The sequence below is a fragment of the Scyliorhinus canicula genome, chromosome 5, assembly GCF_902713615.1.
Source record: "Scyliorhinus canicula chromosome 5, sScyCan1.1, whole genome shotgun sequence".
Classification (NCBI taxonomy): domain Eukaryota; kingdom Metazoa; phylum Chordata; class Chondrichthyes; order Carcharhiniformes; family Scyliorhinidae; genus Scyliorhinus; species Scyliorhinus canicula.
In genome coordinates, this window is record NC_052150.1 from 172946181 (window position 1) to 172961887 (window position 15707).

Here is a 15707-nt window from a genome sequence, read left to right on the forward strand (position 1 = left end):
GGATTGTGAGGGGTGGCAGGGAGCACAGGTTGTCACATGCCAATGAGTTATTGTTGTTTGTGGCAAACCCACTGGAAAGTATGGGGAGGATTATGAACTTGTTGGGATATTTGGGGATTTTTCCTGGTATAAATTGAACGTTTGGGAAAAATGAGGTCCTTCCGGTAAATGCTTCGGCATGGTAGGCAAATTTGGGGCACTGCTTTTCAAGTCGCCCACTATGCGGAATCTGACGGGCTTGGTGGAGGAGGTTGGAAGGGACTTCAAAAGGTGGGATGTCCTGCATTTGACACTGACAGGGAGGATGCAGGTGGTAAAAGTGAATGTAGTGCTCACATTTCTGTTTATCCTCCAGTCTCCCAATTTTCCTACCGAATGCCTTTTTCCTGAGGGTGGACAAGCTGATATCTGAGTTTGTTTGTGCGGGCAGAACACTGAGGGTTAGTAGGGGTCTGTTGCAAAGGCGGAGGTGAGATGGTGTCCCCGAATTTGCTGCATTATTATTGGATGGCAAATGTCAAAATGATGCGACAATGGGATTAACTTTAGAGTGAAAGCATGACTTTGTCCGCATAAGATGTGTGATGGTCATTCCCACTAATACAGTCATGGACTGTAGCATCTTTGACAGATGTGTTGGTAAGACTGAGGTCAAGGAGGTGTTGATCACAGAGTACTGATTCATGAGGGACTGCGGTAGGTGATGATCTTCAGGACGTTTCATTGTGATATCTGACCCGATGTCTTGAGACTTAATGCAGCCAGAGTCCATGTAGAGGACTCCCTGTGCTACTCCGTCCCGACTATATAACACTGTACCCCCACCTCTAGTGCTGCCAGTGGGAGAGGACATACCTAGAAATGATGATGATGGAGGAATCAGGGCCGTTGGCTGTAAGGTATGATTTGGTAAGTATGGTTGTGTCGGTTGTTTACAGAATCTGTGGGATAGCTTTCCCAATTTGGGGACAATTCCCCAGAGGTTCATGGGGGTCGTTTGGGCAGGGTGTGCCATTGTTGTTTCCGGTGCCAAGGGTGGTCCATCCAGTTTTATTCCTTTTCAACTTTTCTCTAGCTGCTTGGTGCAACTGAGTGGTTTGCCTGGCCATTTCAGAGGGCGGTTAAGAGTCAGCCACATTGCTGTGGGTCTGGAGTCATGTGCAAGCCAGACCAGGTAAGAATGGCACGTTTCCTTCCTTCAAGGATGTTGGTGAACCAGATGGATTTTTTGCAATAATCCAATAATTTCATGGTCACGGTTACTGAGACTAGCTTTTAATTGCAGACTTTTAAATAATTAATTATTTGAATTCATAATACACCAGCTGCCAGCCTCTAGATTTGCGTAACATTACCATTCCACCACCGTACTACGCTGCTACTACTCAATTATCTTCATGGTTTCAGCTCACTGCTGGCTACTGCCTCAGTCATGGTTGCTTCAATGTTGGTGAGTTCTGTCTCCTCCATTGAGGTCAGGAGATGCAACCATGCCTGACCCTATTGGTTTAGTGCCATTGCCTCTAATTATTCATTACCTTCCCCTGCAAGAAAAAGGTAAGTGTTTCAGTGAGTGTGGGGAAAAATGTGTTTAGGTTGTTGGGGAGTGCAATAGTTAACTGTCAAGAGTGTTTGTGGGTAATTGTAAGTTAATTAGCTACTTCACTGGGTATGTACATAAAGGTATAACAAGTAAGACAAGGGGGCGGAGAAGTTTTATGTCAAGGGAATAAAGATGAGTTTGAAGAAGTCAAGACTTGGTCTCTGTCTTTGCCATCAAGCAGCAATTGAAACTTAATGTGGGTAATTGGCTGCCAGAGTTTAATAGTTTGTAGCGTGAGGAAGCTGTGAGATGAGTATGAGGATTATACCTGTGCTAAGTGTGTGAGGGTTTCATGAAACCAATTGCTGGATCTGAGTTGTAATAGAGATTGCTTGTGGTTGAGCGATGGGCATGTGATGCACTAAGCAATGTGAACCTACTACTGTAGTACAGTTAGTGGGTATGACAATAGACGGTATGTTCACTCGTAAATTTCTTTCAGAGCAGCAGCCAGTTCCACACGGCGAGACTTGACTATCTTGTCCCATTGTCTTTTCAACTTTGTTGGACTCCTTATGGGCAGATGACATCGCCTGCTGCAAGGCTTCCAGGGTAGCATTGGAAAATATTTGGAGCCTGCTGTCTACCATGCTGTGGAATTCTAGTGGCTATCCCAAATGAAATCACTTTCAGAATTACTTCCCATATCTGTTCTTCGCAAAAGATACATCTCCTTTAAGAGGTGTAGACTGATTTTAATTGATGAAAGCTATCCTTTAGCAGCGACACGGTGGTTAGCACTGCTGCTTGACTCACAGTGCCAGGGATCCGGGTTCGATTCCAATCTCAGGTAACTGTCTGTGTGGAGTTTGTACATTCTTCTCGTGTCTGCGTGGTTTTCCTCCGGATGCTCCTCCCACAGTCGAAAGATGTGCGGATTAGGTGGTTTGGTCATGCAAAATTGTCCTTTAGAGTGGGGTTGCAGGAATATGGCAGGGTATTGGACCTAGGTTGGCTGGTCTTTCGAAGGATTGGTGCAGATTCGATGGGCCAAATGGCTGCCTTCTGCACTGTAGGGATTCTATGATCCTCAGGCAAACCTCTTACGATTTAGTGTCTCCTGCTCAGGCATGCAGCCACTCAGCAGTGCGCTTCGCACTAGCTGCTTGCTACAACTATTTAAATTAGCAGACGGAATTAAATGGGTGTGCTGTCAGTTTTAGAAGCCACGGGTGCGGGTTAGTCTCGCATTGCCTGCAGAGTTCTGATCTTCAGGGCTTATTGAATTTCACAGCCTGAATGCTTCAGTTGGGGTTCAACCAAAATGCTGAAGTATCACTTTTTTTGTATTTCAAACCCCTTGAGGTAAAGGCCAACACTTCTTGAGTGGTTTTGGTTAAATTTTCCAATTTTTAGTTCCTTTGTGCCTTTATGTCCTTTTTTATATGGGCCAGAACTGAGTAGCATACCCAAATGTGGTCTAACCAAGGTTCCATACAACTTTAACCTTGTCTGATTTTGAATTTTGTTGCTCCGAAAATGAACTAAAGTTTTTTTTTGTATTTTGTTTAACTGTCCTACTATTTCTAATGATTTGTGAATCTGTGCCCTAATATCCCTTTGCTCTTTGACCCTAGTTCGATCCTTATTTTTGAGATAGTTGGTAACCTCCAAAATTACGACCTTGCAATTATCGGCGTTGAAATTAATTTTCTATTTATGTAGCTGTTCTTTGCGTTATTAATATCATCCTATATTTTGCTGCATTCTTTCGCAACATTAACCAACTACCCAGTTTGGCGACATCTGCAAACTTTGATTTATTTGTATTTCAGACTCCTGAGTCCATATCATTGATGTAAATCATGAACAACCAAATCCCGGAAAACACCAATCCCACATTCTGCCACTCTAAGGAACTACCTTCAACTGTTACTTTCTGTTTCTGGTTTTTAACCAGTTTACTACCTATTATGTTCTTTGTCCTCCAACTTTGTGTTCTGCCTTAGTCGTGAGTCTTCTGTTGAAATCCAAGTATATTACATTAAGTACCTTGTCTACTCTTTTCGTTGCTTCAAATAAGTTAGTTAAACATGACCTACCTTTTTGAAATCTGTGCAGACTATTCTTTATTAGAATTCGTTACTAAATATTTTTCTATTTTGCTTAAAAAAAGACATGTTGTGTCAGCTTTTTATCTTGCATTCACCAGGACAGCTTACAAGAATGCCAATATTTAAGGGAACAACAATTTATACTGCATAATAAGAGAGTTTGATTGGTTGGCAAATGTTCTCTGACTGGTAGAGGTGTTACCCTGGAGTATACACCAGGAAACAGTTAATGGCTAAGTTTTTGCTCCAATTCAAACGGGCAGGTCAACTTTTCTATTTCGATCATCGGATTTGGGCATCTCTGGCTGGACCAGCATTTATGACCTATCGCTGAGGGTATTTGAGAGTCAACCATATGGCTGTGAAGCTGGTCAAGGCAATGCTGCAGCGAATGAACATACGTAGACATGCTCCTTCTGTTTGCAAAAGACAGGGTCCTGTGTGTGAATATATGTAACTTCTAGCATGTGCAAGTGAATTATGTTGCAAGTCTGACTGATGATCTTAAATTGACCATGATATGATAGAATTCTTTATCATGGTGGATAGTGACGTAGTTCATTCTAAGACTAGGGTCCAGAATCGCAATAAAAGTAGCAATGATAGTATGAGGCATGAGATGGCTATGATGGACTGGGAAACATTACTGATGGACAGGCAATGGCAGACATTCAAGGAACGAATAGGTGAACTCCAAAAGTTGTTTATTCATTTTGGCGCAAGATTAGAACGGGAACTGTGGCCAAACCATGGTTTACAAGGGAGATTAGAGATAGTGTTAGATTCAAAGAAGAGGCTTACAAACTAACAAGAAAAAGCAATAGACCTGAGGATTAGGAACAGTTTAAAATTCAGCCAATATGGACCATGGGATTTACTATGAAGGGGGAAGTACAATATAGAAGTAAACTAGCGGGGAACATAAAAACTGACTACGTTTCTATAGGTAGCTGAAGAGAAAAAGATTGATAAAAAAGAATGTACGCCCGTTACAGACAGAAATGGGGAATTTATAATGTAGAACAAAGAAGTGGCTAAGGAATTAAATTCATACTTTGCTTCTGTCTTCTCAAAGGAATACATGAATAATGTATCGAAAGTTCTGAGAAACACAAGTTTTAGTGAGGAGCTGAAGGAAATCAGTATGAGTAGAGAAATTAATGGGATTCAAGGTGGATAAATCTCCAGGGTCTGATCATCTTCATCCCAGAGTACTTAAGGAAGTAGCCCTAGAAATAGTAGATCAATTGGCAGTCGTTTTCCTAAATTCTTTGGACTCTGGAATGGTTCCTACAGATTGGAGAATAGCTAATATAAGCCCACTTTTCAAAAAGGGAGGTAGAGAGATAACGGGGAACTATAGACCAATGAGCCTAACGTCGGAAGTAGGTAAGTTGCTAGAGTCCATTATCAAGAATTTGGGATATTTATGGGTGATTGGGAGAGAATGGGTCAGCCCCAGTGGAAGGGATCAAGCGGAAGAAGGAGGAAGATTTGCGAATCAAGATGGGGTGGGGAATTTGGAGTGAAATAATGTGCCGAATCAACTCAACCACCTCCTGTGCAAGGATGAGCCTTATATAGTTGAAGGTGTCAAAGGGTCCATGTGACTCGGACCCGGATGAGTGAGTTCTTCCTGGGAGTAGAGGATGTGTGCAGGAGGGGGCCGGCGAACCATGTTCACATGTTTTGGGGGGTGTGTAAGGTTGATAGCTTTTGGGAGGTGGTGTTTGAGACTTTGTCGGGAGTTGTGGGGATTAAAAGGTGAAAAATTAACAAACAGTATGTACAATGTTTGTTTAGTGAAATGATGACGTGTTTGAGTGTGTTTGGAATAAAATATATTGTGGAAAAAAATGCCGAATTTCAAACCACCTCCTCAATTTATGCCATAGGAGAAAAGGGATGCTGATTGGTTGGCATGTGATAAAACTGGCCATCTCTTTCACCTCTCGGGCAGCACATCTCGAACCATTATCTCTTTTGTTTTCAAAATGAATAGGGGTCATCTGGGCTTAATGACCTGGGATGAGACAATTGACTCTTGTTGTCTTCACTTGAAGGAAACTCTGACCCAGGATTTTGCACATGATAGCCTGTCTAACTTCAGCTGAGGATTGGTTGCTTTGGCATGCTTTAAATGTAACTTTCTGTGAAGAAAAAACTCAAATATCCTGAAATGTGAAGATTTGTTATTCATAAGATCAATGCTTCCATTTTGTGTCAGAATTACTGGGTTATAATGATGAAGCAAAATTTATTTTTATTAGACATGATTCTAGGATTTCTGCTGGTCTTAATTGGACTTTTGTCTCTATTTATTTAAAAAATAAATTCAGAGTACCTAATTCATTTTATTTTCCAATTAAGGGAGGGGAGAGGGGGAGGAGAGGGTGTGAGGAGGAAGGGAGGGGAGGAGAGGGGGGGAGGAGGTGGGAGGGAGGGAGCGGAGGAGGGACGGTTAGAAGAGGAGATGCGGGGGAGAGTAGGAGAGGAAGGGAGGAGGAAGCGGGGGGAATACCAGAAATCTGAGTCCTCACCCCCTATGAAGAACGGGGCCAAGAGATCGCAGGGCCGACTGAGCAGATGAAATAGCTGCGTCTCTAGCAGAAATCTTTGTTTCCTCGTCCACAGGTGAGATCCCAGAAGATTGGAGGATAGCCAATGCTGTCCCGTTATTTAAGAAGGGTAGCAAGGATAACCCGGGGAATTAAAGGCCAAAAAGCTTGACGTCCGTGATATTGAAATTGTTAGAATAGATTAACAGAGATAGGATCTATGCACATTTGGAAGTGAATGGTATTATTAGCGACAGACAGCATGGTTTTGTACAAGGGAGGTCATGACTCACTCATTTCATTGAGTTTTTGAGGAGGTAACAGAAATGATTGACGAGGGAAGGGCTGTGGATGTTGTCTACATGGACTTTACTAAAGTATTTAACAAGGACCCTCATGGCAGGCTGGAGCAATAGATTAAATCACATGGATTCAGAATTGGCTTGGCCGTAGAAGACAGGGTAGCAGTGGAAGGGTGTTTTTCTGGATGGAGGACTGTAACTAATGGTGTTCTGCAGGGATCAGTATTGGGATCTCTGCTGTTTGTTATAAATCACTCACCTGATGAAGGAGCTGCGCTCCGAAAGCTAGTGATTCAAACACAGCTGTTCGACTGGAACCTGGCTTTGTAAGACTTCTTACTGTGCCCACCCCAGTCCAACGCTGGTATCTCCACATCATGTATTATACATAAATGACTTGGAAGAAAATGTTGCGGGTCTGATTAACAAGTTTGCGGACGATACTAAGATTGCAGGAGTGGTGCGGATAGTGATGAAGATTGTCAGAGAATATTGCAGGATATAGATAGGCTGAAAAATTGGGTGGAGAAACGGCAGATGGAATTTAACCCGGGCAATTGCATTTTGATAGATCCAATTCAGGTGGGAGCTATAAAATAAATGGCAGAACCATTAGGAGCATAAGACACACTGTCGATTTCTGGTCAGCACACTACCAGAAGGATGTGGAGGCTTTGGAGAGAGTACAGAAAAGGTTTACGATGATGTTGCCTGGTATGGAGGGTATTCGCTATGAGGAGAGATTGAATAAACTGGGATTGTTCTCCCTAGAAAGATGGAGGCTGAGGGGCGATTTGATAGAAGTTTATAAAATTGAAGGATATAGATATATAGATAGGGTGAACAGTTGGAGACTTATTCCCAGGGGCGGAAGGGACAAGTTCAAGGTGAGAGGGGATAGGTTCAGTGGAGATGTGCACGGGAAGTATTTTTACACAAAGGGCGGTGGTAGCCTGAAATGCACTGCCAAGTGAGGCAGTTAGCGATCTTTAAGACTTACCTGAATAGACACATGAACAGACCCCACCTCACCTGAGAGACATGTCCCATACACTGGTAAACATTTCCAAGACACTGCAGATCATGTCCCAGACGCAGGTGAACATTTCCTTTTTTTAAATAAATTTAGAGTACCCAATTATTATTTTTTTCCAATTAAGGGGCAATTTAGCGTGTCAATCCACCTAACCTGCACATATTTTGGTTGTGGGGGTGAAGTCCACGCAGAGATGGGAAGAATGTAGCAGGTGAACATTTCCAGGGGAGTAGTGTGGCCCAGTCACTGAGGGGCGTCAACACCGTGGTGTAGACCAGAGGGAGGTGCTAGGACTGGCAGAGCCAGATGACGCAAAGGCCACTGGAGCCAGTAACACTGTCAAGTCGGGCGGTGCATCCCGCTCCAGGCCCTTTAGAGGATGTCTGCCAAGGGCATCAAAGGCCGCAATGCACGGAAAGCGCAGGCTGCCTCCGCCTTTGATTAGAATTATGGGGGTAATACCTAGATGTTGCCGTAGACCATGTAAGATCAAGAGAGAGTAGCACTCTGGGCACTGGCGGGGGGCACTATCTAACTCGTTGGAATGGAAATATCCAATGTTCACTACTAAAACGTGTTAAATCTGATACATGTGAAGCCTTTGTCACATTAATCTCACAGAGGGTCTGCCTCCATCAACCCCTCTTGCCCCCCCCTCCCCCCAGGCACAGTGGCCCAAGATCAAATGCCCCCTCTGCAGACCCCGTTCAGAGGATGTGTGAGAGTGCGCTGTTAGCAGAAAGACGGAAGTCAGACTTTGACATAAACTGAGGAGTACCAGAGCTTACTGCTGAGTAAGTTATCATCACTCTCCTGCCCTGTATATTGACCACTGACAATGCCGACACAGGTTCATCACCTTGGGGTGATGTTACTTGGACTCTGGGAGGGTGGATCGGAGAAGTTGCAGGGGGGTGGAAGAGTGTACTGCAGTGTGCCATCAGTGCAGTCCAGACATCGGAACCACATTTATGAGCAGCCTGATTCATCGCTCAATGACAGCACGGGTGGCAACATAGACCTTGTTATTTCAGGTCTCTGCCTCTGACTCCGGCCTCTGCACAGCCGTCATCAGCCATGACTTCAGCGGGTACCCCTGATTCTTCAAGAACAAATCCATCATCTTGGGGCAGTCCTCGAAGATGCCGGGGATCTCAGAGTGCCTCGGGATATAGCTGTCATGTACACTACCTGGGAAGCATGCACACACATGTATGATCCGGAGGTGGTGGATGCACATGAGTTGAACATTCAGGTTGTGCAACCCCCTTCCTGTTGATGAAGGGCACTCCCTGATGCCCTGGTACACGCAAGGCGACATGCGTGCCATCAATTACCCCCTGGACCTGGCGCATCCTGGCGATGGTGGAGAATCCTGCAGCTCGGGCATCTTTGTGGTCTTGATCCAGCTCAAAGTTGATATAGTCTGCTGCCTAGGCTTGTGGACTGTAGCTTGTGATAGCCACACATGTCCCCGCTTGAATCCTGGAATGAACTGGTTGCACAAAGGTGCAGTGCTGCAGTGACCTTTCCAGTCATCGGGAGCAAGTGTCGTCCTTCACAACGGGGTGGCAAATCGTCGAGGACATGGCAGAGGTGCTGCACTGTCACTTTGAAACAAAGTCTCCTTCGGCACATGCTGTCTGCCATCGCCTCGAAAGAGCAATACAGTAACGCCTTTACAAATTGGGCTGTCGCTGGCCTTCCTCTCTGGGTTCCTCCTCAGTCTGATGGGCAGCCGGGTCTTCAGGGTATGAGGCAGCCCCCTGCACATGGAGTGCCACCTCCAGCCTGCGGCAGCACTGCGCCTTATCCAGTGTCTGGCCGCCTGGGCTTCCACCAGCACTGCGAGGACTGCCTCTGCAGGACCAACATAATCATAATATTGTTAATCTGTAAGGTAGAGGAAAAGGTGAGAGACCAATGATCAGGTAGGGCTTCCACCCTAGGACCCTTGAATCTCCCAAGCCTCCCCACTCTTCCGTGTCCCCCCTTCTCTGAGTGCCATCCAGCGAGCCAGTTGTGATGGAGAACCTCGCTCTGCACACTTACCCCCGGCTACATTAGGAGCTCCCAGACCCCAGACTCCTGCCTGGAGCATTAGGGAGACTGTGCTCAGCTGCCCTCCCCGAGTCCACACACTTACCCTATGGTCGCGAGGATATGCCCGGTGCTGAAGCCCAGCTCTTGTGTTTAATTGTTGGCTGCTGCCTCTCTGGTGCTGGCGCTTCTGGAGTCAAGGCAAACTGGTCAGGCTTCAAAGTTTGATTGAAAGGCAATGCAATAATCATCGCCTGGGACATAGTACGTGTATCCACTAGAAGCCACTTGAGAATATTTTGTTTTTTAAACGGTCGGCAGTACCTTTATATAAAAAGATGAAAACAAATTACAAAACAGTCCATATATCACATTAACCAGAACCGACAAGGAAAAGTTACCATGCCATACACACACAAGCACCTTTACACTACAGAGCATCGGTACAAACAAAAATCTACACCTGTGCATTTATGCAAAGAAAACCAAATACACTAACATTGAACAGAGCTGTGAAGTGTTCTCACAACTAACAAGGCCAATTCCTTATTAGCAATAGCCTTCACCTGTGAAGACTCTGACCTGCACGTTTTTGGTATGACAGCCAGACAGGCAGCAGCTGTAGTTACCCGTTTAAAAAATATATAAATTTAGAGTACCGAATTCATTTTTTCCAATTAAGGGGCAATTTAGCATGGGCAATCCACCTACCCTGCACATCTTTGGGTTGTGGGGGGCGAAACCCATGCAAACACAGGGAGAATGTGCAAACTCCATATGGACAGTGAGCCAGAGCCAGGATCAAACCTGGGACCCTCGGCGTAGTTGCCCATATTATGGGTATCCATAATATTTAAAGAGGGCTCAAAGGCCTCGCAAGACGAAAAGGCCCATGCCCCTCTGGCCCAGGGTGACCCCGACCTTGAATGCGTCAGCCCCTGACTAAGCTCAAACCCAGCCCCAGCCCGGGCACTGGGGGGTGTTTGAGCTACATGCCTGAAAATGGCTACTCACCTCCTCAGTTTCCCTCAGCAGCCATTGCCGCAAATTCATCTTTTTTAAAAGTGTAATAAATGACGGCCATGTGATTTCTAGCTGGGGAGCCGGTTAATTCCTGGAAGGCTATCACGTTCAACTTCAGTCTCGCTAATGAGATGGAAATTAATGTAGATTAGAGTTAATGATGTGATCACCATATTTGGGCGAGATTTGGAACTGGTCATCGGGAGCAGGCTGGTTAGAAAACTGTCCCTTCCTGTTATTTAACCAGCGCTCTTGGATCCATGCCCAAGGCAACGTGGTGGTTAAATTACGGCAATTGTTTCTCAGGTAATATGTTAAACTTAAACCACAGGTACTTGGTTAGTTGGCCGGAAATGGTTCAAGGACACTACTTGAACACAGCTCTGCCAAAACTGTTTAGCTGCCTGTTGATTTGTTTGTTATTTGTGTAACTTTGCACTATCTATGACATTGTTGCCTACATACAAATAATGACACTGTTTTTGAAGTTCTAAACATCTGTTTTGTGCAGACATGGTAACATGCTTGCAAAATGCAAGTTTTTGTTTATTTCTTTGTTTCATGTGTCTTTAATAGTTACAACACTTTGTAATTCCCAAAGAGTTGTATGACCCCAATTTAAAATTCCGCAATTTTTCAAACTCTGCTGTCTCACTTTCCACTGACCCAAACAATTCTAAATTAATTCTTCGTTAGTTTAAAATTGGCACTGCTCCCTGATATATTAAAAGTTTCCTTAAGTGAGTAGATGCTATTTCGACTTGGTTGAATTAATGTGTAACAGGGAAAACTTGGTCGCAAAAAGCGAGCTGACCTTTAACAGTTTAGATTTATCAATCCATGCATCGGCTAAATATATGGTGCAGATAGCTGAGCACAAAACAAGATTTTAAAAAATATTATTGAAATACCTGAGTAATTGAAATGCATCTACCATTCCTTAATTCAGCTGCTGAATTGGTCAGCAAAAGATACTTTATTAGCTGATTCAACCGCGAATGAGGCTTGCTCAAGGAATACTGCTTTTGAAGTGTGCGCTTCTTATTACTTTGTAAAAATACTGTAAATCTGAAGTGAAAATTCTTTATTTGTTAAGCTGCACCTTGCTTTCTCGAGAAAGCATGAAGATTTTAAATAGATCTATAAAAAAGATGTAAAAGGTGAATGAGGTCATGGTGCTCTAATTGGTAGAGCTAATCATGACATTTGTATTTTGAACTATAAATTTTAGGTATGATTAAGAAATCAAAGTCCTGTTCTTGATTTTTGCACTCATCTCACTCATCTCTCTTGTAACTTACTCAGTTAACTAATATTTCTGTTGCAGGCAGTCTATTGGGGACCCCAACCAGTGTAAAATCATCGAACAGTTCAGTCCAATCACCACAAGAATTTCAAACTTTCGCCGAACCAGAAACAAAAAGTGACGGTCACAGTCATTCACAACTGTCTTCAACCAGAGAGACAACTAAAGGAGAAATTCTTGACCAAGAAACAACTTTGATTAGTGCTAGTCCTGTGCTGGGCCTTCCACTGACATCACCCGGACCTCCCCAAACAATAAACATGGAACACTCAGAGAGTGGTTGTGGAGATTGTGACATCTCCGATGTTGCTACTGTGACTTCAACTGCTGTACCAGGGCACAGAAGAGCTCAAACTTCAGTCATGGAGGAAGCAACAGTAAAAGAGAAAAAACGAAAGGGAAATAAGAAGTACAAACATGGACCTGGCAGACCAAAAGGAAGTAAAAATAAGGATAGCATTTCCCAACTGTCTCTCTCTTCTGCATCACCATCATCATCTATTACATCTGCTGCAGGAAGTGTGGCAAGTGCAAGTCTGCAGAAATCTCCATCTCTTCTCAGGAATGGAAGTTTACAGAGTCTTAGTGTCAGCTCATCTCCAGCTGGTTCAGGTAGGTGTATAGATATGTTTTTGTATCAAAAACATTTCTTACAATATGAATGTCCACATAATATGTTTTATTCTCCTTTTTACTCCCCATTCCATAATCTTCCCCATTCCATAATCCTCCCCACTCCTTAATCCTCCCCACTCCTTAATCCTCCCCACTCCTTAATCCTCCCCACTCCTTAATCCTCCCCACTCCTTAATCCTCCCCACTCCTTAATCCTCCCCACTCCTTAATCCTCCCCACTGCTTTATTCTCTTCTCTCAACACCTTTTTCCTCTTCCCACAAATCCTCTTTCTCTTCCCACAAATCCTCTTTCTCTTCCCACAAATCATTTGTCCTCTTCCCCCAATCCTTTGTCCTCTTCCCCCAATCCTTTGTCCTCTTCCCCCAATCCTTTGTCCTCTTCCCCCAATCCTTTACCCCAAAATCCTTTTTTCCTCTACCCCAACTCCTTTTTTCTCTCCCGATCTCCTCTTTCTCTCGCCTTCTTGCGTTTTTTCTCCGCCCTTCTTTTCCCTTTGCTTTTCCCAGAACCCACGCAGCTGCCAGCATAACGAAACATAAACTGTACAAAAGGTACAAAAAGGGACAAAAGTTAAACAATATACACCTGGCACCAAGAGGCTTGAGAGACGCAGTGACTACTGCCAGTTACAAATGGCATAAAGCATCCAAGCATATAACATCCAAAATTCCTCAAACAAATGAGAACAAATCCTTACCAGCTGCAATCCTGACTCACTCTGGCCCACCTCAAAATCTTTTCCTTCTCCTGAAATGGCAGTGGATAGCACAGTTGCTTCACAGCTCCAGGGTCCCATGTTCAATTCCCGGCTTGGGTCACTGTCTGTACGGAGTATGCACGTTCTCCCCTTGTCTGCGTGGGTTTCCTCCGGGTGCTCTGGTTTCTTCCCACAGTCCAAAGATGTGCAGGTTAGATGGATTGGCCATGCTGAATTGCCCTTAGGTTAGGTGGGCTTAAATGGGATGCTGTTTACAAGAGCTGGTGCAGATTCGATGGGCCGAATGGCCTCCTTCTGCACTGTAAATTCTATAATTCCATGACTGCCTCTCGGCCCGCTTCCCCACCCACCGTCTGCCTCTTGCCCGCTTTCTCCCCCGCCTCCCGTCTGCCTCTCGCCCGCTTCACCATGCCGTTGCCTCCTCGACTGCCTCTCACCCGCTTCCTCCACGACTGCCTCTCGCCCACGACTGCCTCTCGACCGTTCTCTTCCCCCCCCCCCCCCCAGCTGCCTCTCGTCTCTTCCCTCCCCCCCCCACCCCCCTCGCCAATTGCCTCTGGCCTCTTCCTCCCTGCCGCCCTTTGACCTCTTCCTCCCCGTCACCCACCTGCCTCTATCCCCGTCCCGCCGCCTCTTCCCCCTCATCACTCTCTCGCCTCTTTCCCCCTTCGCCGCCTTTCGCCTCTTCCCCTCCCAGCGCTGCCCTCTCGCCTCTTTTCGCCCCCCCCATTGCCACCCCCTCAGCTCTTTCACCCCCCCACCCCCTCGCCACTCTCTCGCTGCTTCGCCCTCGCCGCCCTTTCGCCTCCTCCCCGTCTCGCCGCCCTCTCGCCTCTTTCCCCCCCCCGTCTCGCCGCCCTCTCGCCTCCTCCTCCGTCTCGCCGCCCTCTCGCCCCTTCCCCCCTCGCCGCTTCCCCACCCTCACCTCCCCCTTGCCTCTTCCCCCCTTGCCTCCCTCTCACCTCTTTCCCCCCCTCGCCGCCCTCCGCCGCTTCGCTCCGCCCTCACGCCTCTTTCCCCCCTCGCCGCCCTCTCACCTCTTCCCCCCCCCACCTCGCCGCCCTCTCGCCTCTTTCCCCCCCCCTCGCTGCCCTCTCGCCTCTTCCCCCCCCCCTCGCCACCCTCTCACTGCTTCCCCCCCCCCCTCGCCGCCCTCTCTCATCTTTCTCCCTCGCCGCCCTCTCGCCTCTTCTCCCCGTCTCTCCACCCTATCGCCTCTTCCCCGCCCCGTCTCACCGCTTTATCGCCTCTTCCCCCCCCGACTCGCCGCCCTCTCGCCTATTCCCCCCTCGCCTTTTCCCCACCCTCACCTCCCCTTCGCCTCTTCCCCCCCCTCGCCTCCCTCTCACCTCTTTTCCCCCCCTCGCTGCCCTCTCGTCGCTTCGCCCCCTCTCCGCCCTCACGCGTCTTTCCCCCCCCTTGCCGCCCTCTCGCCTCTTCTCCCCCTTGCCGCCCTCTCGCCTCTTCTCCCCCTCGCTGCCCTCTCGCCTCTTCCCCCCCTCGCCGCCCTCTTGCCTCTTCTCCCCCCCCGCCGCCCTCTTGCCTCTTCTCCCCCCCTCGTCGCTTCCCCCCCCCTCGCCACCCTCTCGCCGCTTCCCCCCCCCCCTCGCCACCCTCTCGCATCTTTCTCCCTCGCCGCCCTCTTGCTTCCCCCTCGCCGCCTGCCTTGTCTCAAGCCACCCCCCCCCCCCACCACCCTCTTGCTCCCCTTTGCCTCCTGCTTGCCAGGTATGGGAAAAACAGCCGTGGATTGAACTTAATTGAAGTAAATGTGGGGTGCCAGGTTTTAGCTTGAAAATGTGAAAATACATGTGCTTTGAGGAGTAGCTAGGTTATATCCAAGAGTGGGAAAATTTACGGTTCAGGTTCTCAAGATGTTAAAAGCAATGTCTCAAATGGTTGAGGCAATTAAAAACGAAGTCAACACCTAAATATACTGGTGGAGCACGACTCCCCAGGCTGGTGTTGATGGGGTCTGTGCCATAGTAGCTATGATTCTGTTTACTATGCGTTAGGTTGTTGCTTCAATGCTCTCACAACTTTGGCACAATCCCTAGATGTTAGGGAGGAGATTTAGCAGGATTAAGTCGGCTATGCCTAGATTGGATCCTGATTCGATGCTTAGTTTGCAACTGAGTCGACAATCTTGTTTTGTTCTTGTTATTTTTTGTAGCCACTTGCTTGGCTAACTCAGGGCAGTTTGTGTGAGACCATATCAGCCAGCAAAAACTGCAGTTTTTTTTTCTAAAATATATTAGTGAATCAGTTGAGTTTTGCAACTGGTCGAATGCTGCAAATTGCTATTTTGTTCCCTTTTTTTAATGAACCTTGCCAATATTGTTGGCAAAGTAATTAACCAGTGCAAATTTTGTATCCTTATTAACATCTTTACTGTTTAATTTATAATCTTTGCATTAAGCAGAATGAAT

At 46.4% G+C, this 15707-nt stretch overlaps 1 protein-coding gene across 11 annotated transcripts in view; it reads left to right on the forward strand.

Annotated features, from left to right (window-relative positions):
• The window catches only part of mllt10 (MLLT10 histone lysine methyltransferase DOT1L cofactor), a 447863-nt gene that overhangs the window by 255169 nt on the left and 176987 nt on the right, over positions 1-15707 (forward strand). For all 11 annotated transcript variants that reach the window (XM_038798090.1, XM_038798088.1, XM_038798094.1 and 8 more), the window contains one exon: positions 11944-12534. In XM_038798090.1, the coding sequence (XP_038654018.1) occupies positions 11944-12534 (591 nt within the window). The remainder of the gene's footprint in view (positions 1-11943; positions 12535-15707) is intronic.